General features: G+C 45.2%; 1 protein-coding gene across 5 annotated transcripts in view; it reads right to left on the bottom strand.

Moving 5' to 3' along the window:
- Positions 1-1,473: 1,473 nt before the first annotated feature.
- Positions 1,474-27,507, bottom strand: part of SLC20A2 (solute carrier family 20 member 2) — a 109,193-nt gene continuing 83,159 nt past the window's right edge. For all 5 annotated transcript variants that reach the window (XM_070459755.1, XM_070459754.1, XM_020888331.2 and 2 more), the window contains 5 exons: positions 24,000-24,203; positions 22,126-22,693; positions 12,850-13,035; positions 11,582-11,666; positions 1,474-2,967 (listed from right to left, as the gene is read on the bottom strand). In XM_070459755.1, the coding sequence (XP_070315856.1) occupies positions 2,803-2,967; positions 11,582-11,666; positions 12,850-13,035; positions 22,126-22,693; positions 24,000-24,203 (1,208 nt within the window). In that variant the 3' untranslated portion in view covers positions 1,474-2,802. The remainder of the gene's footprint in view (positions 2,968-11,581; positions 11,667-12,849; positions 13,036-22,125; positions 22,694-23,999; positions 24,204-27,507) is intronic.

The raw sequence follows: 27,507 nt of genomic DNA on the forward strand, positions 1-27,507 counted from the left end.
TGGCCTAGCTTATGATCTATCCTGGAGACTGTTACTTGTGCACTTGAAAATAATGTATATTCTGCCGCTTTGGTATAGAAATATAGGTATAAGCAGCAATGCACAGATTGGCCTGAAAACCAGTGCTTCTGGGTTAATTTTGTGTCCGTCCATTGATGTAACTTAGGTGCTCAAGTCCCTTCCTGATACTATGTTAATGTTAGTTCCTACCTTTATATCTATTGAACTTTGCACTATGGATTGAGGTGCTCCTATGTTGGGTGCATATACAGTTGCTACATCTTTTTGAATTGATCTTGGATTAATCCCTTGATCATTACATCATGTCCTTGTCTTTTTGTTAGTCTTTGAATTCTATTTTGACTGGTAACGAGTATTGCTTTTCCAGCTTTCTCTGTTTCCATTTGTACACAGTACCTTTCTCCATCCTTTCAGCCTGTGTGTCTGCATCTGAAATGGTTCTCTTGCAGGGCCCCGTGTGGTCGTGACCTTTGTCTTGCTTCACATCGGGGCCTCTGCCATCCTGGCTACTGAGACAGGTGCAGTGAGACTGAAATCCTGTCAACCCTCTTTTCCAGCCACTGCACTGAGACAGCAGCCCATCTACCAGGACAGACCTTGCAGCCTGACACTGTTGTGCCATTATTTTTCTTGTAAAGTTTAGGAGGAAACAGAACTTTCTTTATAGTTTTATCAAAAGCAGGGCCATGAAAAGCCTGAAGTACCATTTAAAAATCAGGGCAGGCAAGACTCTTTGCGGAGAGTTTCCACCTGGCCAGCTCTCCTCCTCTCCTACCTTCCTGGCCCCAGAAGGAGACAGAGAGCATGACTTCTGACACAGAGGCTGGAAGTTTCCTTCTGAAGGTCCTGAGGCTCCAGGGAGCTGTGTCCTTGTTGTGTTCTTGGCTGCTGGAGCCAAGAAGGGAGACAGGACGTGGGCTCTGGCTGGGTCCTCAGCCCTAGATGGGCGAGCCACGGCCCCAACGCTGCTGAGTCTGGCTGACTTAAGGGTGAACCGGGGGGCTTCCCTGGTGGTCCAGTGGCTAGGAATCCACTGCGAACCCAGGGGACACAGGTTCAATCTAGTTGCCCGCCGCAACTAAGAGAAAGCCTGCATGCAGCAACAAAGACCCAGTGTAACCAAACGTAAAGAGATAACAATTTTAGAAAAATTCCTTTAAAAAAAAAAAAGTATGAAATGAGAAGTCTGAGCAGAGTGTGACAGGTCCCATCGGGGACCAGCTCTCTTGGCAGGCAGTTCATCACTGAAGGCTCACTGTGTGTGAATGCATGGCTGGGTTGGGGGCCGTCCTTTCCTCTTGTGTATTTTGGGCACAAACAGGTAACAGTAGTAAAATAAGAGGGGAAGAAAAGGTATTTGAAAAACAGAAGCAAACGAATTATAGCTTTTATTTTTGTGGAAATGCAGTAAGAAAAAATATAGGTTTGTAGAAAAAGACTTCAGAGGCAAACTTTTGAGGGGCATTTTTTATTATAAATTTAATATGGTTGATTAATGAAAAATCACAATGAAGTACCGAGAAAGTGTTTGTCAATATAAAAGTTTTAGCAGCATTTCCACAGTTTTCAGGCTCTTGCATTAGTCGTACTTCCTCCCGCTATCAAAAAAAGAGAAGACTCCAGTGGGGACCACAGCAGAGCAACCAGGATGCTCCGCTCCATGAAGGCCTCAAAGAAGTCCTCAAGTCCAGTGTATTGTCTTAACAGGTCAACCCTCCCCACTCCCGAATTTCTAGAAGGCCAAAGCACTTGCCTCATGATTGAGGTCAGAGTCCCATTCTTCAGGCTGCAGGGGAGGGGGGGGGGCAGGAGTTTAAACTGGACTTGACATGTAGTGCTCAATCACGTCCGTACAACCTCTATGCTGACAGCATCGAGGGGCCAGGATCTGGCACGGGCAGCAGTGGGGGGTGTGTTGGGGGGACTGGAAGAGGGGCGTGCCCGTGGCGGGGGCTGGTGTCTCAGCATACACCCTGCTCCAGGTGGTGGTCGCGCCACATCCCAGGGTTGATGTTGGGATTAGTGAGAAGGGAGGGGGGACACAAACAGTATGAAAATATAATACTGGCAAACTATTCCGCTGCTTCTTTGGTACTTTCCAAAATTCTCTGATCAAAAAAGTATAAGGGAAGCACACCATTAAAAAATTACAGTTTTAAGTATTTACAGAAGCAATTCATGATATATTACATAATCAATACACAGTATATGAACAAATTCTTCAGTGAAAGCACTTGTGAACTCCTGTTCCAGTATGAGTCAACAGCACACGGACACACGTACACCTTCCCAAATGGGCCTCCTTCATCCTGCATCTCACTTACATTACAGTATATTAAACGGGGAAAAAAACACCGTCTTCCAATCTACATTTTCCTTTTAAAAGGTTCTTAAAATCTGCTGCTGAAATCGGTATGTACAAAGATTTGTTGAATATTGAAATCTAGGCAGGTAGCTCCACTCCCATCTCGAGCATGTCTGAAATAATACTAGCTATTATTCTATGTATACAATATATATTTAATATATAAGTAACCGCACCATGTTATGTCGCCACAATACCAGTTGAATGCACAGTATTATGTACAGTAGTTAAGTTAGCTCTGGATGATGACGCTACACCTAGGTGGACAGTGTGGTCTGGAACATCTGAGAGGGGCGTGGAGGCGCTGGCCGGCGGGCAGCCCGCGCGTGGGCACAGCGTGTGCGTGCGGGTGTGAGCCCACAGCACCCACGCACACACCCTGGACCGTCCCTCATTTGCCGGCCGCCAAGGAGCGATCACACGAATGGAAGGATCCCGTACATGAGGAGCGCCATGATAGCAGCACTGAACAGCCCGGCCACGGGCACCGTCACGAACCAGGCCACGAAGATGTTGCGGAAGAGGCGCCAGTCCACAGCCTTCCGCGAGCGGATCCAGCCCACCGCCACCACCGAGCCGACCTGGAGGAAGGAGCACCAGCATTTCAGAGCAAACCCAGGCGAGACGCAATCTGCATTCAGCCAACAGTGTAAGACGACCAGTTCTGTCCCCTAAATCTGATAAAAAGCTTTTAAAAACACTTACTAGATTTTAGCTATAATTATTTTAGGATTACTCTGTCCAGAAAAGAGTTCTGAAGCACTTTTCCGCATGTATTCTGCTCTATTTGAATGGAAGCTTAGCCAAGCAAATGTTTTCTCTTCTCCCTGCACTTTAGCAATCAGCTGTGACGGCCCTTATTTTAAATACTCCCCAGGCAGGAGACTGTTGATTACCGTGGTGAACCTTTGAAATGGCAGTAACGTACCCTCCTCCTAGAATAAAAACATCATAAAATGTTGGAGCTGGAGATCTTTGCAAAGGTCTAATCCATGTGGCTCAGTTTGTGGAAGATAAAACACTTCCAGAGGGCGTAGGGGGTAGGAGAAGATTTTTAAGTCATGGCAGGGTGAGGATGAGAACTGAGGGCTCTTGATTTTAAACATTTTCTCCAACTAGTTTGCAGTCCTTGTACTTTACTGATAAAAAATTAATCAAATGGGACATAAATATTATTGGTTTTAAAATGTCAATCATGTTTCACAAATAAGAGAGATACTTGAAAATCAATATGTTAACATGGATTCAATATTTCTGTGTACACTCGCAGTTCATTTTATGAAATTTACAAAGGAAAAAACACACAACTTTAAGTATCTAAAAATGGAAATCATGAGAAAGTATAAAGCCTAATATCTCACACCTCAATCAAGCTCTGATGAAGCTCAGAGACACAAGGTGCCCTTGGCCCCTGGGAGGGGCCTCTGAACATCTCCATGAAACAGGTTTTGTCTCCACTGACCAGAATTATTTCAGAGTTAGTAGGGGCCAGTGAGCTTCAGGGGCCAGTGAGCTTCAAAGAGCAACTGGGGTGTATTCTGAGGTCAGCAGAAACAATAATATCCAATACTTCACTTGTTTATGGAAGCAAACTGGAACAGCAAAACCAGCAGCATATTTAAGGAAGTTAATCTGACATTGTGTCAACCCAAGCTGTGATTAGCAATTCTATACCACCTCCAGGTAGCAACTAACAACCCATCTAAGAAGCATTAGATGACCGTTCTATGTAAATCCTTTGTCTAAAACCAGTTTCTAGCACACAGGAGACAATCGAGACTTTGCTGCCGCACATTTGCTGCAGCACAAAGACTAGCGAGGTCCCACTGGTCCTCAAATACAGCAAGTCTACCACCAGTGGCTTCTGAGATGAGACTCTCCTTGATACAGTCCCTCTTCAGCTAGGCTGGATTACCTCACACATAAGAGAACATACTCAAATTTTAAGGTTATCCACACTCTCTTTCTTAAAACACTTTTCTTAAAAGCAGAAAATATATTACTGCAAGTTTATGTAATAGGAGGAGTGGACAATTACCCACTATTAATTGTTGTTCAGTAGCTAAATTGTGTCTGACTCTCTGCAACCCCATGGACTGCAGCGCGCCAGGCTTCCCCGTCCTTCACTATCTCTTGGAGTTTGCTCAGATACATGTCCACTGAGTCAGTGATGCTATCTAACCATCTCATCCTCTGCCACCCTCTCCTCCTTTTGCTGTCAATATTTCCCAGCATCGGGGTCTTCTCCAGTGAGTCTTCACATCAAGTGGCCAACATTATCAGACGGGCCACTGTTAGTGAGTTATCCCAAAACATCACTATTTTCACATTTGTGTATTCCTTTATATTATTTTTAATAAACATACCTATATTTGTAAACAGGGGACACTACTGTTTCCTTTCTTTAAGAAAACAAACATTTTCTCATAGTGCTCACACCTTCATGACCATCATAAAAAGTGGTACACCCTTTAGGTGGATGTACCTTAATTTATTTAAACATTTCCAATTTGCCTCCAATTTTTCCCTATTAGAAACAATGTCAGGATTAATACTGGAAAAGACCCTGATGGCGGGGAAACATTGAGGGCAGGAGGAGAAGAGGGCCACAGTTCATACAACCCAACATAAAAAAGAAGCAACCTGATTAAAATATGGACAGAAGACCTAAATAGGCATTTTTCTCAAAAAGGATACTGATGGCCAGCAGGCACATGAAAAGCTGCTCAACATCACTCATCATCCAGGAAACACAAATCAAAACCACAATGGGACATCACCTGTTAGAATGGCTATCATCAAAAAGACCACAGATAACAAATCCTGGCAAGGGTGTGGAGAAAAGGGAAGTCCAGTACGCTGCCGGAGGAGGTGTAAACTGGTGCGGCCGCTGTGGAAAACAGTGTGGAGGTCCCACAAAAAATGGAAATACACAGTACTACCCGATCCGGCAATTCCAACTCACGGGTATTTATCGAAAGAAAATGAAGACACTCATTTGAAAACATATGTGCGCCCCAACATTATTTACATACGGTAACAAAGATATGGAAGCAACCTAAGTGTCTATCAATACATAAACGGATAAAGAAGAGTGGTATACACACACAGGAATACCACTCGGCCATAAAAAAGAATGAAATGCTGCCATTTGCAACAAGACAGATGAACCTGGAGGTATTATGCTTTGTGAAAGAAGAGGCCCAAATTTTGTATGTTTTTACTTACACATGGAACCTAACAAGGTAAGTATAATAAAAGACTCACAGAATCAGAGAACAAATTAGTGGTAACGAGCAGGGAGGAAGACAGGCGAAAGGGGCTAAAAGGTACAAACCACTAGGTATAAAATGAGTTACAAGGATGTAATATACAGCACAGGGGATATAATCAATATTTTATAATAACTTTGTATGGGGTATCATCTATAGAAATTGAATTACTATGTTGTACACCTAAAACTACAGTATTTTACATAAATTATATTAAACAGTTGAAATAACACCTGGGAACATAAAGTCTCTTCCTGTATTTTACCTTTTTACATATTGGAATCTGAATATGTCTCTTATTTTGTTATTGCTCAGTCACTGTGTCCGACTCTTCAAGAACCCCAGGGACTGCAGCATGCCAGGCTTCACTGTCCCTCACCATTTCCCAGAGTTTGCCCAGGTGCATGTCCACTGCATGGGTGATGCCATCCACCCATCTCATCCTCTTTTGTCCCCTTCTTCTGCCTCAATCTTTCCCAGCATCAGGGTTTTTACAGTGAGTCAGCTCTTCACAACAGGTGGCCAGAGTACAGAAGCTTCAGAATCAGCATCAGTCCTTCCAAAGAGTATTGAGGATTGACTTCCTTTAAGACTGACTGGTTTTACTTCCGTGCAGTCTGAGGGACTCTCCAGAGTCTTCTCCAGCACCACAGTTTGAAAGCATTAATTCTTCAGTGCTCTGCCTTCTTCATTGTCCAGCTCTCACATCCATACATGACTACTAGAAAGACCATAGCTTGACTATATGGACCTTTGTCAGCAAAGTAATGTCTTTGCTTTTTAACACACTGTCTAGGTTTGTCATAGCTTTCCTACCAAGAAGCAATGGTCTTCTAATTTCATGGCTGCAGTCACCATCCACAGTGATTTTGGAGCCCCCCAAAATAAAGTCTCTTACTGTTTCCATTGTTTCCCCATCTATTTGCAATGAAGTGATGGGACTAGATGTCATGATCTTAGTTTTTTTAATATTGAGTTTTAAGCCGGGTTTTTCACTCTCCTCCTTTACCCTAAAGAGCCTCTTTGGTTCTTCACTGTCTGCCATTAGAGTGGCATCATCTGCATGTCTGAGGTTGTTGACATTTCTCCTGACAATCTTGATTCCAGCTTGTAACTCATCCAGCCAGGAATTTCACATGATGTGCTCTGTGTATAAGTTAAATAAACAGGGTGACAATAAACAGCCTTTCTCAATCCTGAACCAGTCAGTTGTTCCACACAGGGTTCTAACTGTTGCTTCTTGACTCGCATACAGGTTTCTCAGGAGACAGGTGAGATGGTCTGGTATTCCCATGTCTCCAAGTGTTTTCCCAGTTTGTTTTAATCCACACAGTCAAAGGCTTTAGTGTAGTCCATGAGACAGAGGTAGATGTTTTTCTGGAATGTTCTCTCCATGATCCAGCGAATGTTGGCAATTTGATCTCTGGTTCCTCTGCCTATTCTAAACCCAGCTAAACATCTGGAAGTGCCCAGTTCACGTAATGCTGAAGCCTGGCTTGGAGGATTTTGAGCACACCTTACTAGCATAGAGAGGAGTGCAACCGTCCGGCGGTCTGGACATCCTTTAGGGCTGCCTTTCTTGGGACCTGGGATGAGGACTGACCTTCTCCAGTCCCGTGGCCACTGCTGGGTTTCCCAAATTTGCTGACATGTTCAGTGTAGCACTTGAACAGCGTCATCTTTCAGGATGTGGAGCAGCTCTGCTGGAATTCCGTCACCCCCACTAGCCTCAGTGGCAGCCGTGCTTCCCAAGGCCCACTTGACTTCTCACTCCAGGATGTCTGGCCCTGAGAGACCACATCGCGGCTACCCAGGCCATTTAAGGTCTTCTTTGTTTATGTGCTGTTTAAATAAATATTAACTGATATTTAATGCAAATATTTTCTCAAGTCAGTATTTTTGCTTTCCCTTTTAAATTTCTAATGTCATACACTAAAATATGCTATACCTTTCCTCTGTGATTGATCTTTGGCTTGAATATTTGGTATTTACCTCTCATTCCTTTATTTAAAAATACTTATCTTTGGCCGTGCTGGGTCTGTGTTGCTGTGCGGGCTCTTCTCTAGTTGCAGCGAGTGGGGCCTACTCTCTAGTTGTGATGCATAAGCTTCTCACTGTGGTCACTCCTCTTGCTGGCGAAGCATGGACTCTAGGACCCGTGGGCTTCACTAGTTGCGGCCCGTGGGCTCAGTAGTTGAGGCTCCCGGCTCTAGAGCACAGGCTCAGTAGTTGGGGTGCATGGGCTTAGTTACCCTGTAGAAGGTGAGATCTTCCTGGATCAGGGATCAAACCCACGTCTCCTGCACTGGCAGGTGGACTCTACCACTGAGCCGCCAGGGAAGCCCATAACTCTCATTTATTTTAAATTTTAAAAAATTCTATTTTATTTTAAATTTTAAAGTAATTTAAAAATATTTAAGCCATTAGATAATAGCACATACTTTGACAACCGTGGGTCTAAATTTGCTTCTCTAGGGGGAAAGCCAGTTATCCAACATCACTTACTGGTCAAAGTTTTCCTTCCTCAAACTACATGCTCATACATACTACATTCGATCTCTGGCCTATCTACTTTTTTATACAAGCATCTGGTGGCTCAGACAGTAAAGCGTCTGCCTGCAATGCGGAAGACCTGGGTTCAATCCCTGGGTCGGGAAGATCCCATGGAGAAGGCAATGGCAACCCACTCCAGTATTCTTGCCTAGAGAATCCCATAGACGGAGGAGCCTGGTGGGCTACAGTCCATGGGGTCGCAAAGAGTTGGACACAACTGAGCGACTTCACTCACTCACTCATCTAATTTTTTATTATTGTAAAATATACAACACAAAAATCTGTCATGCTAATAATTTTTAAGTGTACAATTTAATGCCAACCATCATCACCACGCATCTGCAGAACTTTTTTGTCATCCCAACCTGAGAGTCTGCCCACCAGCCCTCTCTCCCCACCCTCTTGCCTCCTGTTTCCTCGTAACACACTTCCTATCTGGCCAGGCTGTTCCCTCATCATTGTTTTTCTCTGTAGATTATTTTATATTCCTGCTAATTTAATCCACAAAATTAACTACAGCCTTAGTTTGTAAAGTTGTAAGAATTGGTTGGCGTGTTTGAGAACTGACATCTTTATAAAACCTGGTTTCTCACCCAACGACACAGTATGTCTCATACTCAGGTTTTCTTTGACCTGTAAGCAAAGCTTTGTGTTTTTTCCATGTACATCTCTCACTTTATTAGGATTTTTCTGAAGTAACTTTTATTTTTGTTGCAACTATGGAGGAGTTCTTTGTTTTTATCTCATTTTCTTACTGGCTATTGCTGACAGGCAAAAGTTCTAAATTTTTGTGTTTTTTTATCGCAAACCCAGTCATTTTTACTGGATCCAGGAATGTCTTAGAAATCCATGCTGAATTTTATTAAATGTCTTTTTGGAATGGATCTCAGCAGACAACCATACATTGTTTTCTAATGGATCGATGAACCATATTATATTGAAGACATCTGTAAACACCCATTTCTCAAGCTCTGTGAGGGGCCTGCCCCGTATAGGTATCAGCAGCAGATAAGACCTGTCCTGGTCAGAGCCAACTTTCTGACAACCCAGAAGATCAGTGTGGTCCTGTTGAAATGTTCTTTCATAATAGTGTTGATGTCATTTATTAGCATCTTACTTAAAGGTTTTTTTTCTTTTTTTTTTTTAATCAACATACATCTGGAAATACAGCTTTCACTGTTTGTGATGTTTTCAATCAGGTTTCAGTATTAGGTTATTCAGTATATGTTTCATAGAACAAACTGGAGGGCTTCTTGTTTTATTTTCTCCTATATTATGGCAAGTTCATTTAATATGAGAATGCTCTCTTTTGAGGTAGAAAAGATTAACCAGCGACTCCATCGAGATCTGGAGTCAAGCAGCATTTTCCTCCTTTTGTCTTTTCAGGTGAGAATTGTTTTTGGAGAACTTCCTTAATTTCTTCCTACTGTTCTGATCAGGTTTTCCACTCCCCCTCCCCACTTTTTGTTTCATATTTATTTGTCATGTGTGCTTGCTAAGTATACATGCTAAGCAGCTTCAGTATGGACTGTATCCTGTCAGGCTCCTCTGTCCATGGGGATTCTCCAGGTAAGAACACTGAAGTGGGTAGCCATTCCCTTCTCCAGGGGGTCTTCCTGACTCAGGGATTGAACCCAAGTCTCCTGCATTGCAGGCAGATTCTTTACCATCTGAATTACCAGGGAAGCCCAATTATACTACTATAAATCTATTCAAATCTTTTACATTCCTAAGTACTTCTATCTTCTTCATTTATCACAGACTTAGACATAGTAATTTCTGAGTTCTAACAGCTTTTGCCTTGTATTTTTAGTTGCTATGTTATTTGGATCACAAAGGGTCCAGAGTCCCATGGCTTCACCATTGATGAGGTCTTTTGTTGATATAAGGTGGTATTCTTGGCTGTCATTTCAACTTTTTGAGTATGTTTCCAGATTAAGTCCATCATCAAGCACTAACAGCAACAGAATTACTGAGAAGTAGGGGAAACAGACAGCATCTGTATTACAAGTCATCTAAGTCTTTTCATTTTCTAGGTTAGATAGCTGAAACCTAGAGGCTAGTGATCCTATTTGTAGTTATTTTAATTATAGTTGATTTACAATGTTATGTTAGTTTCAGGTGTAAAGTGATTCAGTTATATATATATATATATTTTATGTGTATATATATATATACAGGTTCTCATCCGCTATAGGTTATTATAACATATTAAGCATAGTTCCCTGTGCAGTAGGCCCCTGGAGTTTACCTGTTTTATATATAGTATTGTGTATCTGTTAATCCCAAACTCTTTATTTATCGGTCCTTTTCCCTTACCCCTTTGGTAACCATAAGCTTGTTTTCTATGTCTGTGAGTCTGTTTTTGTCTTCTAAATAAGTTCATCTGTATCATTGTTAATTAGACTCAATGCCTTACTAAGTGATATCATATGATAGTTGTCTTTCTCTGTCTGACTTAACTCAATATGATAACCTCTGGGTCCATCCATGTTGCTACAAACGGCATTATTTCACTCTTTTTGTGAGCCTTTCACACTCAGCAGACACACGGGTGGGAATTCTGAGACTGGGTGCGGGGAGGCCGTGTCTGTCACAGTCACCGTGGTCCCTCGGTGCCCAGGAGAGCACCTCACACCGAGCAGAACAGGTGAGTTTTTCTTGAATGACAGGAGTCACTGAACCTAGGAAAATCCACAAAGGCCTGTGTTTTGCTGAAGTTAGTGGCTGTGTTTGTATACAGGAGGCCCCTGGGCAGATTTCAGAATTCCCCCAGGTATTTGGCAACCCTGGGTTAGCAGACTTGGGTTCCAGCCTGGCCCACCCTGGGGCTCCCTTGGACAACTCCCAGAGCCTGTTTCCTCTTTCTTCATCTTTAAGGCTCCTCACAGCTCCAACATCTCAGCACTAGACAAGAAATCCCCTCTCACCCTGAGCTCTAGAGCCTGACATTAACAGCGGTTAATATCTTCTGCAATTGACTCAAAGGCAATAGGGTCGCTCTGACCACCATACAGAAGAGAAGAGAACTGAAACAGCTGTGTCTTACGCTCACATGAGCGATTTGTGCCTATGTCTGTCTCCTGTCCGCCCTCGGACCCCTTCAGAGGGGGGGCGGCGGGACTGAGTGATGCGCCCCTCCCCACCCGACCCGGGCCTACGAACATGGTTCATGGACGCAGGACCTCAATGCAAAACCCCCGGTGAGAGAACCAGGACACGGGGGAGGAGGGCGGGGAGAGCCCAGAGGGGCTGCTGAGAAGATGCCCCCGGGAGACCCCAGCTGACTCTGCCATCCCTGAGTGCACGCCCAAAGCCGCCCCGACTACCCCCCACCGTCTCGCCCTGGCCACCGGGCCAGCCCACCTACCTTGCAGTGCGTGGTGCTGACTGGCAGTCCGATGTTGGAGGCGATGACCACGGTGAAGGCCGAGGCCAGCTCGATGGTGAAGCCGCTGTGGGGGGGAGACAGGAGGCCATGAGGGCACCGCCAGGGGCTCCCCAGGACCTCCTGGTGGACTAGGCCACACGGCACCAGAACCCGGACATCGCGGCAGCATCACATGGCACTCGCTGCCAGGCCGCACTCAGCCCGAAGGCGCGAGTCCTGTCTCCCTGATGGGTTTTCAGAAACCTCACCTGAAGGGGCTGGGCCAGGAATACCTGCCGCAAGGAAAACTGTACACACGTCGTTTCTAAATGGACGCAGGGAAGAACCACACTCTTATTTCAAAAATGTGTGCTTATTATCATAAAGGACTGACTTTTTGCTCAGATTACTAGTTTTTCTTCAAATCAATGCTAGAATCTTTTGTTAAAATGAATTTCAAGGGGAAAAGACCTTTTACAATAGGTGGTGGTGGTGGTTGAGTCGCTAAGTCCTGTCTGACTCTTTGCGACCCCATGGACTGTAGCTCACCAGGCTCCTCCGTCCATGGGATTCTCCAGGCAACAATACTGGAGTGGGTTGCCATTCCCTTCTCCAGGGGGTCTTCCCGGCCCAGTGATCAAACCCAGGTCTCTGGCATTGTGGGCAGTTTCTTAACCGATTGAGCCTTGAGGGAAGCCCTTAAAGTATGTAGTTCTGAATTTTAGTTTTACTTGGAAAATTCTCTTGTGGATTTATTTGACCCCTAATATCTCTAAATATCTCCAAAGGAGGACCACAGAAAGCCAGGTGGGAGACTCCAGACCCCACTCCAGGGCAGGGCACACCCCCACCCCATGCCCTGAGCCCAGGCAGCCCAGGAAGGATGTAGGCAATCAACCCTGAGGGCAGCAGGTGACAGTGGCCTCCCGCCAGCAGGTGGAGCCTGTGAGCAGAGAGTGTTGGGACAGGCAGTCCCCGCCCGGCCTTTACCACTCATTCTCTGGACCTCAGGACGGGAGGACCCCCAGTGGGATGGGAACAGGGGCTGCAGGTGGAATCGTGCGTCTTCTCTTCCGTCTGCATCTGCCTCCGTTCTCATCCCTCTCCCCCATCTCAGTGCCACCGCGGATGGGGGCCGAGCAGAGCATGAGGGTGATGGGGGAGACGGTGCTTGGAGACGCCCTGCTCTGGGGACCGTCCCCTCTCCCCCAGAACAGGCTGTGCAGGGGGACTTCGACACCCCGCTCTGAGGCTGACCCCCGGCTCACCTGGAAGGCGTGATGGGGGTGAGGTCCTTCCCCATGGTCTGGATCACTCGTCTCCCCCACACCCAGAGGCCTGTACAAATTCCAACCCCTCCATAAAACAGCAGCCAGACGGGAGTCGCCGCTTCTTGCAGGACTGCACCTTGTTCATAAATGAGCCACAGAGCCACCAGGGGCCCGATGGCATTACTAGGAAAAAACAAAACATACAAGTAAATTGTACAAATGTCCACACATACAGATGATGCTGTACACAACATTCAATGACTTCGCAGTCTTGAGAACAGCCCATCTTGCCGCATTTGTGATTTGCCTATGTAATCTATAAGTGATAATAACGATTTAGCCATTTTTTTGGTTATGGCTAAAAGAAAAAAAAATTTACCGTTGACTATTTTTAAGTGTCACTGGGAAAGACGCTGATGCTGGGAAAGATTGAAGGCAAAAGGAGAAGGGAGTGGCAGAGGATGAGGTGGTTGGATAGCATCACTGATTCAGTGGACAGGCATCTGAGCAAACTCGGGGAAATGGGGAAGGACAGGGGGACCTGGCGCACTGCAGTCCATGAGGGCAAGGAGCGGGACATGTTAGCGACGGGGCGACAACCACCGCTGTGCAGGTCAGGAGCGCCGCGGACAGCCACGCTGCTGCTGAATGGGCCTCCAGAAAATGTCAACCGCGGAAGTCTGAACCACTGTACCCATTAAACAAGAATCCTCTTTGCCTTTCCCCCTCCCCCAGTAACCACCTTTTTACTCTGGCTCCATGAATTTGACTGACTCTACTAGGTTTCTCACATAAATGCAAGCATACGGTATTTGTCTTTTCACGACTACCTTATTTCACTTATTAGAGTGCCTTCAAGATTCATCGGTGGTGTAGCATATGACAACTCCCTTCCTTTTTAAGAAGAGTATCCCATTGTGTGTGTGTGCACACATCATATCTTGTTTATCCATTCATCTGTTGATGGACACTTGGGCTGCCTTTATCTCTTGGCAATTGTGAACAGTTGCTGCTATGAACATGGGTGTGTAAATGTCTCTGAGGCCCTGTTTTCCACCCTTTTGGGTATATACCCAGAGGTGGAATTGCTCCATTTTTTGAGGAACCTTCAGACTGTTTTCCACAGTGGTCGCACCATTTTACATTTCCACCAACACTGCACAAGGGTTCCAATTTCTCACGTCCTCACCCACATTTGTCACTTTTTTAGTAGCCATCTTCATGGCAGTGAGATCTGCTATTTTTAAAATACTGAGAAATCACAAGAAGTGGACACAAAGACCAAGTTCTTCTTTCCTTCCTTTCATTCTCTATTTCTTTCCATCATCACTGCCAGCACAGCTACTAACATCAACTACCAGTGTGGGGCAACCAGGTCAGCCTCCCCGCAAAGGAACCATAAACCATTTATCTTTCTCAGGCCAACCCTGCCAAGTAGGCACTGGTCTCCTATTTTACCAATGAGAAAACTGATGCTAAAATCATGTTACTAGCAGGAAGCAGAACTGGGATGTGAGTTTAGGATTCACTCCAGTGCTCACCCCTCCCCAAGACCCATGACTGGCACTCAGGCGCTTGATGAGCACACACTGTCTTTTTTGGGGGGGCAGGGTTCCACAGCTTTTTTTTAAAATTAAGACTTTAAGACTTTAAGTCTCCCCATCAACAACATCCCCACCAGAATGGAACATCAGTTACAACTGAGGAACCCACAGTGACACATCAGAATCATTCGAAGTCCATAGTTTACATTAGGGTTCACTCCTGGTGTTACATGTTCTATGGATTAGACAAATTGACATGTATCCATCATTAGCGTATCCTATGCTGCCCTAAGATACTAGCATATCCTTAGGAGACCCTGGTGGCTCAAAAGGTAAAGAGACTGCCTGCAATGCGGGAGACCCGGGTTCAATCCCTGGGTTGGGAAGATTCTCTGGAGAAGGAAATGGCAACACACTCCAGTACTCTTGCCTGGAAAATCCCATGGACAGAGGGGCATGGTCGTCTACAGTCCACGGGGCTGCAAAGAGTCGGACATGACTGAGCGACTTCACTTTCATTTTCACTTTCATGAGAAATGTTGGTCTGCAGTTTTCTCATAAGGACTTTGTCTGGTTGTGGTATTAGGTTAATGCTGGCCTAACAGAATGAGTGAGGAAGTATTCCTTTTGCTTCTGTCCTCTTAAAGAAATTGTAGACAAGTATAATTTCTTTCTTAGAAGCTTGGTAGAATTCACCAGTAAACCCATCTGGGCCTGGTGCTTTCTGATTTGAAAGATTGTTAATTATTGACTTAATTTTCTTAATAGATACAAGCCTATCAGATAGTCTATTTCTTCTTGTGTGAGTTTGGGCAGGTTCTGTCTTTCAAGAATTGGTCCATTTTATCTAGCTTATCAAATTGGCAAACATAAAATTATTCATAGTATTGCTTTTATAGTATTATTAACTTTTTTTTAATTGTCTGTAAGATCTATAGTGATGTCTACTTTTCCATTTCTGCTATCAGCAATTTGTGTTCTCCTTTTCCCTTAGTTAGCCTGGCTAGAAGCCTATAAATATCATTAATATTTTCAAAGATCCAGCTTTTAGTTTCATTGATTTTTTTCCATTCATTTCCTGATTTTAATTTCATTTATTTAGCTCTAATTATTATTTTTTTACTTCTGTTTACTTTGGATTAATTAATAATTTGTTCTTCATTTCCTAGGCTGGAAACTTAGATTATTGATTTTACATCTTTCTTCTTTCCTAGTATATGAATTCAATGCTATAAGCTTTCTTCTAAGCATTGTTTTTGCTGCTTCCCACAAATTTTGATGTGTTTTTCAATTTCATTTAGTTTAACATATTTTAATATTTCTCTTGGCATTTCTTCTTTGTTTCATGTTATTTAGAAGTATGTGGTTTAATCTCCCTCTATTTGGGGATTTTCCAGTTATCTTTTGTTACTGATTCACATGCAGTTGATTGATGGTCTGTTTCGCTCATATACGTCCTTCATGATTTCTGCTGCTGGATCTGTCCACATCTCCTCTGTCTGAAATCAACACAGTTACTCCTGCTTTCCTTTAGTGTTAGCATGCTATACTTTCCTTCTTCCATTTAGTTTTTTTCATCCCATTTACTTTTAACCTAAGTGTTTTTACATTTCATGTGGGCTTCTGGTAGACAATAGCGAGTTGAGTTGTGTTTTTTGATCCATTCTGATAATCTCTTGTCCTTTAATTGGTGCATCTGGATCACTGAAATTCAAACTGCTTGCTGGTGCAGCTGGATTAGTCTCCACACGCCTGTCAGTGCTTTCTGTCTGCTGTCCTTGTTCTTTGTTCCTGTTTCTGTCACCTGCCTTTTTTTCCCCCTTCTGAAGGTCTTTATTTCTCTCGAAGACTTCATTTCACTTTTAAAGAACTTCACAGGGTGCACAAGTCTGAGTTCGTGGGATTTCCCCTTCACACTTAAACTATTTCACTCCACTCTCTTGATTGCAGGGTCGAGGGGAAGTCAAATATAATTTTTATCTGTGCTCCTCTCTATCTATAGACACCTCTGTATCTTTGATTTTTTGAAGTTTAAATCTGATAGGCCAATGTGCACTTTTTGAGTATCTGTCCTGCTTGGTGTTCACTGAGCTTCCTGGATCTGTAGTTTGATGTCTGACATCAGCTTACAGAAATCCCGTCACTGCTGTGACTCAGTCAGTTATTTCATGTGTTCCTCTCCTTCTGATCTTCTCATTATGCAATGCCTTTTGTAGTCCCCGGTGTCCTTCAATATTCTGTACTGTATGTCTTCAGTCTTTGTTCTCTTTGCTTTTTGAGATTATATGGACATACCCTCAAGCTAAGAGATTCTTTCCTTAGCTGTGTCCCGTCTGCTAATAAGCCCATCAGAGGGGTCATCATTTTTTACAGATAACTTTATTTACTTATCTATCTGTTTTTGGCCGTGCTGGTCCTTGTTGTATGAAGGCTTGGCTCTAGCTGTGGCCAGCAGGGCTCCTCTCCAGCTGCGACGCACGAGCTTCCTGCTGTGCTGGCTTCTCTTTTCGGGAGCGCAGGCTCTAGAGCACGGGCTCAGCAGTTGCAGTTCTCAGGCGCTAGAACACAGGCTCAGAAGTTATGGCAAACAGGCGCAGCTGCTTCATGGCATGTGAAATCTTCCTGGACCAGGGATCAAACCCATGTCTCTTGCGTTGGCAGCTGGATTCTAAACAACTAAGCCACCAGGAAAGCCCCCCTGCATTCTTCACTTCTATTACAGTGTTTTTGATCTCCAGTATTTCTTTTTGGTTCTTTATTAGGATTCTCATCTCTCTGCTTACCTGTCCATCTGCTGCTGCTGCTGCTAAGTCCCTTCAGTTGTGTCCGACTCTGTGCGACCCCACCAGGCTCTGCCGTCCCTGGGATTCTCCAGGCAAGAACACTGGAGTGGGTCGCCATTTCCTTCTCCACCTGTCCATCTAATGGATGCCTATTTTGTCAATTAGATACCTCAAGCATATGAATCATAGTTGTTTTAAATTTCCTGGTCTGTATACATAGAAAACTATAAAACACTGATGAAAGAAATCAAAGAGGACACAAGCAGATGGAGAAATATACCATGTTCATGGATTGGAAGAATCAATATTGTCAAAATGGCTATACTACCCAAAGTAATCTATAGATTCAATGCAATCCCTATCAAACTACCAACAGTATTTTTCACAGAACTAGAACAAATAATTTCACAATTTGTATGGAAATACAAAAAACCTCGAATAGCCAAAGTAATCCTGAGAAAGAAGAATGGAACTGGAGGAATCAATCTGCCTGACTTCAGACTCTACTACAAAGCCACAGTCATCAAGACAGTATGGTACTGGCACAAAGACAGAAATATAGATCAATGGAACAGAATAAAAAGCCCAGAGATAAGTCCACGAACCTATGGTCACCTTATCTTCGACAAAGGAGGCAAGGATATACAATGGAAAAAAGATAACCTCTTTAACAAGTGGTGCTGGGAAAACTGGTCAACCACCTGTAAAAGAATGAAACTAGAACACTTTCTAACACCATACACAAAAATAAACTCAAAATGGATTAAAGATCTAAATGTAAGACCAGAAACTATCAAACTCCTAGAGGAGAACATAGGCAAAACACTCTCCGACATAAATCACAGCAGGATCCTCTATGACCCACATCCCAGAATTTTAGAAATAAAAGCAAAAATAAACAAATGGGACCTAATGAAACTTAAAAGCTTTTGCACAACAAAGGAAACTATAAGCAAGGTGAAAAGACAGCCCTCAGATTGGGAGAAAATAATAGCAAATGAAGCAACAGACAAAGGATTAATCTCAAAAATATACAAGCAACTCCTCCAGCTCAACTCCAGAAAAATAAATGACCCAATCAAAAAATGGGCCAAAGAACTCAACAGACATTTCTCCAAGGAAGACATACAGATGGCTAACAAACACATGAAAAGATGCTCAACATCACTCATTATCAGAGAAATGCAAATCAAAACCACAATGAGGTACCATTATACGCCAGTCAGGATGGCTGCTATCCAAAAGTCTACAAGCAATAAATGCTGGAGAGGGTGTGGTGAAAAGGGAACCCTCTTACACTGTTGGTGGGAATGCAAATTAGTACAGCCACTATGGAAAACAGTGTGGAGATTTCTTAAAAAGCTGGAAATAGAACTGCCATATGACCCAGCAATCCCACTTCTGGGCATACACACCAAGGAAACCAGATCTGAAAGAGCCACATGCACCCCAATGTTCATCGCAGCACTGTTTATAATAGCCAGGACATGGAAGCAACCCAGATGCCCATCAGCAGACGAATGGATGAGGAAGCTGTGGTACATATACACCATGGAATATTACTCAGCCATTAAAAAGAATTCATTTGAATCAGTTCTAATGAGATGGATGAAACTGGAGCCCATTATACAGAGCGAAGTAAGCCAGAAAGATAAAGACCAATACAGTATACTAACACATATATATGGACTTTAGAAAGATGGTAACGATAACCCTATATGCAAAACAGAAAAAGAGACTCAGATGTATGGAACAGACTTGTGGACTCTGGGAGAAGGCGAGGGTGGGATGTTTCAGGAGAACAGCATTGAAACATGTATATTATCTAGGGTGAAATGGATAACCAGCTCAGGTTGGGTACATGAGACAAGTGTTCGGGCCTGGTGCACTGGGAAGACCCAGAGGGATTGGGTGGAGAGGGAGGTGGGAGGGGGGACTGGGATGGGGAATACATGTAAATCCATGGCTAATTCATATCAATGTATAACAAAAACTACTGTAATGATGTAAAGTAATTAGCCTCCAACTAATAAAAATTAAAAAAAAAAAAAAAAATTTCTTGGTCTGGTAATTCTAACATCTCTGCCATAGCGGTTCTGCTGTTTGCTCTGTCTCTTCCAGTTGTGTTTTTCACCTTTTGGTGTGCCTTGGAAATTTTTCTTGATATCCAGACACGATGTCTTGGGTAGATGGAACTGCTGTCAATAGGCTGTTAGTGATGTGGTGGGTCTGGGGATGGAGAAACCTTCTGTGGCTCCTTTGGTGACCCCTTTGATGAGGTCTCAGTCTCTCACTGAGACTGTGCCTCTGTGCTGTGAACTTGGCAAGTGTTTCTCAATATTTCCTCCCTCCTTATGTGAGACAGGGTGGCTGGAATTGGGGAGTTTCCCTTCTCCCTAGGGGAAGGTCAGGGCAGTCTGGAGTGTATGTCCCCTTCCAGGTCAGTTAGCCTGCAGTAATCCCCTGCAGGCTGGGCTCTGGTGACCTGGTTTCTCCTGAGCACAGCCTGGCTAAGCACATGGTCTCTGTTCTGTCTAGTGGCTGCTTTCCTTCCCGCCAGAGCAGGAGGGATTCCTCTTCCCTGACACTCACTGTTAGGATCTGGTAGGGTTCCTGGATAGTGGGGCCCCCCTACCCTGGGTCCCCCAGAGCCTTAACTCTCTACTTGTCCCCCTGAGCCTCCAGGGCCCATCGCTCCAGTCCAGGACTCCATGGTCCTCACCACAGCACCCCCTCCCGAGTCCCTCCTCCAGGACGCCCTGCATCTCTGCCTCGCCGACCCTGGGGGCAGTGGTTTCTCCTGTGTTCTCCTCTCCCTTCGAGCTCCAAGAAGAGTGGCTGACTTTTCAGCCTATTTGGTTTTCGCTTGCTGCTAGGATGTAGTGATAACTCCCAAGGTCCCTACAGGCTTTGAATGACCCCTGTGGTTCCCAGCCCACCCTCCACACTCTGGAGACCAAGTCACAAAGAGCTGGCTGCTCTCTAACTGTGTGGCCCTGGGCAAAAGTCACATTTCTGAGCTTCAGATTCCCGGTTTCTGAGGGGTATCACTCAGAACTGCAGGCTTCCCTGTGGCTCAGACAGTGAAGAATCTGCCTGCAATGCGGGAATCCCAGGTTCGATCCCTGGGTTAGGAAGATTCCTAGGAAAAAGAAAATGGCTACCCATTCCAGTGTTCTGGCCTGGAGAATTCTCTGGACAGAGGAGCCTGGTGGGCTCCAGTCCATGGGGTCACAAAGCTTCAGACATGACTGAGTGGCTAACACTTTCACTTTCTTTCACTTAGGACTACAAAGGACTGTTCTGAGGAGGGAGGGCTGGAGTAAGTTACAAGTGGCTCAGGTCTGAAGCCTGGTACAAGCTTAGTAGCAGAATAAACAGAATAACTTGTTGAATAAACAGAAGCCCCCTCTTCACTGCTGCACTGTTATTTCTAAAGCCTTGCTTTCATCAGACTACATCCCTGCTCAAAAGCCTGAAAATCAGCCTCCAAACCGCAAACAGCTGCTCTGCACTCTGGTCACCTGCAGCAGCTACCGCCTAGGCTCTTTCTCTGCTTGAAATGCTGTTTTGGGGTGTTCTGTTACTTTCCCCGGAGTATGCCTTTCTTGTCTCCTTAACTGGAACTTAGTTCTAAAGGAAAGGGACCCAATTCATAACATGTTGCTGGTACCAGGCTTTTCAGAAAGAATTTGTGATGAGGAGGAGGAAGTGGGCTGGTGGGGGAGGAGAGTAAAAAATTATTAAGAAAGGACAGAACATGGTGCCCCCAATAAAATAAGACAGCAATGCCTAGGTGACACTGAGCGGAACATAAGCTGTCCAGGCCTCTTTGTCTGGTTGGAAGACATCTTTTAAAAAGAACAGAAATGCAGCTGCACATGTGTAGATGGTGTAAGATGGAGTCATATAACTGGGCCAAAAAAATACAATGATGGCACATTTCTCTCGTTTGGACAGAAACACTAGGCTGCATAATAACTATGAAAATAGTGAAAGTGTCTGGACACATAAGCGCCTCACCATAACCCTCATAGAAATCTGCTGCCTTTGTACTAGTTTTACCCCCATTTCACAGATTGGGACACTGAGGCTTCAGAAAATTCAGTGACTGATCCAGATGTCGGGCCAGTATGAGGAGGGGAGAGACTCTACACACTCCTACACATTCTGGCCTCTGTGCCCAGCTGACCTGAGCTCGCCATGCTCTTGCTAGTGGTTCTTTCTGGAAAACCCCATAAAGCAGTGCTTTTTCCTCTTCCGGAAGGTTCTCCTATAGATGCCGTCACAGCTGTGCCCTCAGTCCCTGCAGGTGTCCCTCGGGGACCCTCCTGACTGGAGTGGACATCCAACACGGCAGCCCCGGGGGGGCTCCCACCTCACTTTTCTGACGTGTGACGCGGTCTGGTACACTACAGGAGCTACTTGCTCACACATGACCCTTGTACAACTTGGGGGAAACCTGGGTACTTCCCTCTCTGCCTCGAAACCAAAAGGCAATGATGTCAAATGGCACTGAATTCAGGCCAGGGTAGGAAGCCAGGACAGCTTGGGCAGAAATCAGGGTTCCAAGCCCAGTTCTACTGATTCCGCCTGTTGTGATTTCTGACCCCAGGCCAACTCTCCCTGTATCTGGTTCACTCAAAGATCTGTGCCATGAAGATGCATGTGCTGCACTTGTGGACAAAACCTGGTGTTGGCAGACCAAGGGCGGTTGCAACCTATGTGGTTCCAGGGTGGGTCAGGTGTCTGCCATGCCCCAGCCCCTCCTTGCCCTTCCCACCCTGGCCCCCCGCCCATCTCCCCACCCCAGGCCCCACCCTCACCCAACCTGCCCCCATCACAGGCCCCGCCCCTCACCCCGCCCCCTCACCAGACCACGCCCGCCGTCCCGACCCGTCCCTCTCCAGGCCCCGCCCCCAGCCTGGCCCCGCCCTGGTCCTGACCTCACGTCATTTCCTCCGTGCGCAAAGGAGCCGAAGCAGGCGGTGAGGACCTGCAGGAAGTGGAAGAGCAGGTGCACCTCGGCCGAGTCCTTCTCCTCCTTTTCCTCGTCCACCGGGTCGTCGCGCGGCGGCTCGGGCTCGGCCAGCTGGGGCGCCAGCCGGACCTCCACGCCGCCCTCCTCGGCCTCGATCTCCGCCTCAGCCACGGCGTTGCAGTAGCTGGAGTAGCTGTCGTAGCGCAGCCGGCGGCGCGAGTAGGCCACGGCATCGGCCACCAGCTTCTCACTGTCCTCGGGCGCGGGCGTGTCACCGCGGCGCGTGGCCAGGCCGGGCAGCCCGCAGATGGCCGCCGTGTAGCACGTGTAGCTGTTATTGCGCCGCAGCTGCCGCGGGGCCCCGTCGGCCGGCCGCTCGTCACGGATGCGGTGCAGCAGGTCTTTGTAGAGCCCGGAGTCCTTGTGCACCGTGTGGTACACGTGACCGTCGGTCCGCGCCGTGCCGTCGAAGCCGAAGGTCCCGTTGGACACGGGCGACTTGGTGGTGCCGTGCGTCATGGACAGCGCCCGGCCTGTGGGGACAAAGGACAGACTGAGCCCGGCCTGCGGGGACAAGGGACAGCCCGAGTCCAGGCCTGGGATGCTGTGGGGCCACCACATCAGCTCAGGAAGGCTGGACAGTGAGGGGTTTTGCATTTTCCCACCCTACTCTTTATTTTCTAACTTGACTATACAGGCCATGAAGTATGGTAAAAATAAAAAGGGAACCTTGGAAACATACAGCAAACGGTAAAACTAACATTACGGCAGTTAAAAAATGATGCTGCATTCTCCTAAAATGTGTCTGCCACAAATCGCGGAAGCACTCTTTCCTTTTCCAGGACCGGGTAGAAGGAGGATGCTATCAGGACCTTATTTTACAGAAAACTTGATACAAGAGGGACTCAACCCATTTCCCTGTGAGATACACACTCCAGGTGCTCCTTAAAAATATGACACAAATGAACCCACCTATGAAAGAGAAACAGTTACAGACATAGAGAACAGAAGGGTGCTTGGGGGCAGGGGAATGGAGTGGGAGGCTGGGGTTAGCAGATGTAAGCTTTTATACACAGGAGGGATAAACAAGGTCCTATGGCACAGCACAGGGAACCATATTCAATATCCTGTAATAAACCATAATGGAAAAGAATATTTTAAAAAAGGATGTACATATATGCATGTACACACACATATATGAATCACTTTGCTGTACAGAGGAAATTAACATGCTGTTTAATCAACTATATACTTCAATTTTAAAAAAAGGCTGGTGGACACAGCCAAAGGCGATCTGTCAGATCAGTGGGCAGAGCTCATTCTTTTCTTGGCCAAGTTGCAGATCCAGCCTGGACCGCGGTGCCAGCGCCCCTGCAGAGAGGCGGGCGTGGCAGAGGCAGGAGCTGGCCCGTCACTGTCCACAAACACTGTGGGACAGAGGACCCCCGCGATGGCCCTGATGGTTTCTGCGATCCTCCAGTGGGACCACCCCTCCGGTTCCAACGTCCGCTTCTCTCCGCATCTCCCAGGAGGAAGGTGTTTGTATAAAAAGCTGGATAAAGTGATAGTCAGATCTCCAGCAGTTAGCTGACTGCACGTGAAAGACATGGGTGAGGGGCCCAGAAGTGCTGCTGGGAGACTGCAGGTACATGGCTCCTGGAAGAAAGTCACGGGGCAGGAACAAGCCCGCTCTGGGACTGACCAAACCCTGGGCCCTGCAGCCCCCGAGTTTTCTCTGGGGACACTTGAGTGCACTGGAGCCTCATTGCCACATGCAGGCCAACTGGCTCCCCCAAAACTGCCCTCTGCCCCGTGCCACCCCGGCCCCCAGGGACTTACCATATGGGGCCCGGGGGTGGTGACCCCCCGACATGCTTTCTGAGGTGCCCGAGGGCTCCGCAGCTGAGCCCGTGAGGGGGACGGTGCTGTCGTCGTGAGTCTTGGCACCCGGCAGCTCTTTAAATACTGGGGACTCCACTTGCTGAATTTTATTGAGACTTTCATCAGAGACTCTCGATAAAGCACCTTCTTTTTGTAATTTGCCTGAAGAAAGTAAGAGTCATAACTGAAAATTCTGGAAGAGAATTCTTGTTATTGACAAATTAATATAAAAAACAAATATTTATCATGATACTTTCATACTTTGAGAACAACAACAAAAAAAAGGGAAAATAAAGTGGACAATTTGCTCTGGGAAACAGGCTAGAAAATTTGGCTACGGAGGGAAAGATGGAGACTTAGCCCTGAATGATCTCATCCAAAAGCAACAAAAAAGACAGGATTAGATCTGATTCCCAAGGTAAACATTCTGTAAATTCTACAACCATCTAGACCAGCCTTCTGTTTTCTTAAACTGACCTCAGAATCACTGAAATGTTTATCCTTTTTGTCTTCATAGATACTGTTAGGGTCTGTTTGCTTTTCTTCTGTTCAATAAGAGACTATGCTCAGATTTCCTCAGGTCACCAAGTCTTAGGAAACAAGTAAATCATTTTCCTCAAAAGGAACAGAGAGATTCTGCTTACTTTAAAAAATCCTCTACTCTCAAAAGAAACCAGGGATTTTGAAAAAGTGGTTTTGAAGCTGGAGCACATTCTTGGTAATCAGATCTGGTATGTGGATTCATGGTCTTGCTGCCTCACACTTCCCTGAGCAAACGTCTAAGCTCTAACCTACCCAACTGACAACAGTCTTCTCAGTTCCTCTGCTGGATACACTCCTGCATCACCCCCATTTCTATATTTACCTAGATGGATCACCTCTATCTCTGTTGTTCAGTTGCTTAGTCATGTCTGACTCTTTGCGACCCCATGGACTACAGCATGCCAGGCTTCCCTGTCTTTCACCATCTCCCAGAGCTTGTTGAAACTCATGTCCGTTGAGTTGATGATGCCATCCAACCATCTCATCCTCTGTCGTCCCCTTCTCTTCCTGCCCTCAATCTTTCTACCTCTATCTCTATATTTATCTAAATCTAAAAGACAGATTTTTTTTTAAAAGACTGTTTGTTTACCAGAAGGAACAAACAAAGGTACACACAGATTTCTGACCTCAAGCTGCTTACAATGTAGATGAGAAAAGTTAATATCTGTAAAGATTATAATAACAAATTTTTTAAACTGTGTTTTTCTTGTTGGTTTTTTGTTCTGTTTTTAGCCACACTGTACAGTTTGTAGGATCTCAGCTCCCCAACCAAGGATCAAACCTGGGCGTCTGCAGTGGAAGCATGGAGTCTTAACCACTGAACCATCAGGAAGTCCCCTGAAAACGTGTTAACGTATGAAACAGGTTATTACTATTTTCTATACTTTATAAATGAGCAAATTGAGGCCCAGAGAGATTAAGTCACTTGCTGAAGGTCACCCAAAATACAGTCAGTTTACTCTCCGTCCATGCCCTTAGCTGTCGTCTGCACTTAAATGAATAGAACAAGGTACCTATATACTGAAATGTCAAAATACATGTCATTGGCCAAAAAAAATCTCTTGGCAAACCAGAATGGGTAGTAATGTCAGTTTCCTACTGTAACATTACAGCCTAAAGGTGGGACCAAAGATTTTATGGTCCATAACTCAGGGAATTAGTGAAGGACAGGGAAGCCTTGGCATGCTGCAGTTCACGGGGTCACAGAGTCAGACACGACTTAGCAACTGAACAACTACAACACTCAGAAAAAGCTTTAAACGTCAGAGCATTCAGGTTTAGTTTATCACTCCCACTGGGGTTAAACCAGACAAGCAGGACGTTTGAGGGGGGTGTTCTTCTCAGCCAAGAGCAGGGAGCAAGCTACACAGCAGAGGAAGCAGCAGCTGGATATGAACCCATCATAGTGTGAAATCACTACTTAGTCTGAAGTTGTATGTACTGACGTCGTGTTTTAATTACTAGTTTTTAAAACTGGTACGTGGTAAACTGGCCGTGTGTGTGTAGAATTCTGATTCTAAAAAATGTCCAGGGGTCTCGCTGGTGTTGCAGTGGTTGGGGACTTCACCTTCCAATGCAGGGTGTACAGGTTCGACCCTTGGTCAGGGAGCCCAGATCCCTCAAGATCCCACGTGCCTCGTGGCCAAAAAACCAAAATATAAAACAGAAGCAGTATTGTGACAAACTCCACAGACTTTAAAAATAATCCACATTAAAAACAAAATCTTAAAAGTCCAGATTCCTATAGCACCCACCATAATCAGGCTAGAGATGGATTTCATCTGCCCCAAAGCTCCCCTATAGTCAGCCCCTCTGCCCTAGCCCTTGACAACCACCTGTGTGGTCTCCGTCCCTACAGTTTTGTCTCTTCCAGATGTCATGTAAATGGATTCATAAGACATGTGCTTCTGAGGCTGGCTCCTCCAACGTGGCCCGATCAATGCACCCGAGGTTCATCCATGCTGGTGCAGGCTCAGCAGCCCACCATCTTCGCTGCCGAGTAGCGGTCTAATACGTGAATGTATTTCCATAAATACGTGTGTGTTTGTTCTGTGGATAATCCAGGCTTTTAGTTTTTGGTAATAGCAAATACAGCTGCTATAAATAATCATCTCCAGGCTTCTGTGTGAATTTAAATGTGCATTTCTCTAGGGTAAACACCTAGGAGTGGTAAGTGATTAACCTTATAAGAAAGCATCAAACTCCTTTTCTGAGCGGCTATACCATTTTGCGTTCCCACTAGGAGTGCATGAATGAACATTCCAGCCGTGCCTCATCCTTGTCAGCATTTAGCACTATCCTTTTTTTTTTTTTTTTAAAGCCATTAAAATAGATGTGTGGGGATATCTCGTTGTGATTTTAATCTGTATTTCTGATGTCGAGCAGCTTTTCATGGACTCATCTGCCATTATGTATCTTTTTTTGGTGAAACAGCTATTTAAATTTTTTGTTTTAAATTGGGTTGTTTTCTGAGGTTTCTTCATACGTTCTGAAGAAACGTAGAGGATTTGCAAATCTTTCTCCCAGTTGGAAGCTTGTCTTTTCTCTTAATAGTGTTTCTTACAGGGCAACAGTTTATAATTTTGATGAAGTGCAATTTACCAACTTCTTTTATGAACTGTGTTTTTGGTATCAAACCTAAACACTCTTTGCTCTACCCAAGGTCCCAAAAGTTTTCCTTTTTTTGCTCCCAAAGTTTCATAGCTTTCTATTTTACATTTATACTTATGATGCATCTTGAGTTCATTTTTTTTTTTTTTTTGCAAGGTATAAGGCTTTAGGTCAAGGTTCTCTTTTTGGCATTCGATGCCCAGTTATTCCAGTATCATTGATTGTATCAGTGATTTTCAACATCTGACTTTGTTGAGAATCAATTGGCCATTATTTGCAGGTCTGTTTCCAGACTTTATCCTGTTCTGTTCAT

Source organism: Odocoileus virginianus, chromosome 32, assembly GCF_023699985.2.
Source record: "Odocoileus virginianus isolate 20LAN1187 ecotype Illinois chromosome 32, Ovbor_1.2, whole genome shotgun sequence".
Taxonomy (NCBI): domain Eukaryota; kingdom Metazoa; phylum Chordata; class Mammalia; order Artiodactyla; family Cervidae; genus Odocoileus; species Odocoileus virginianus.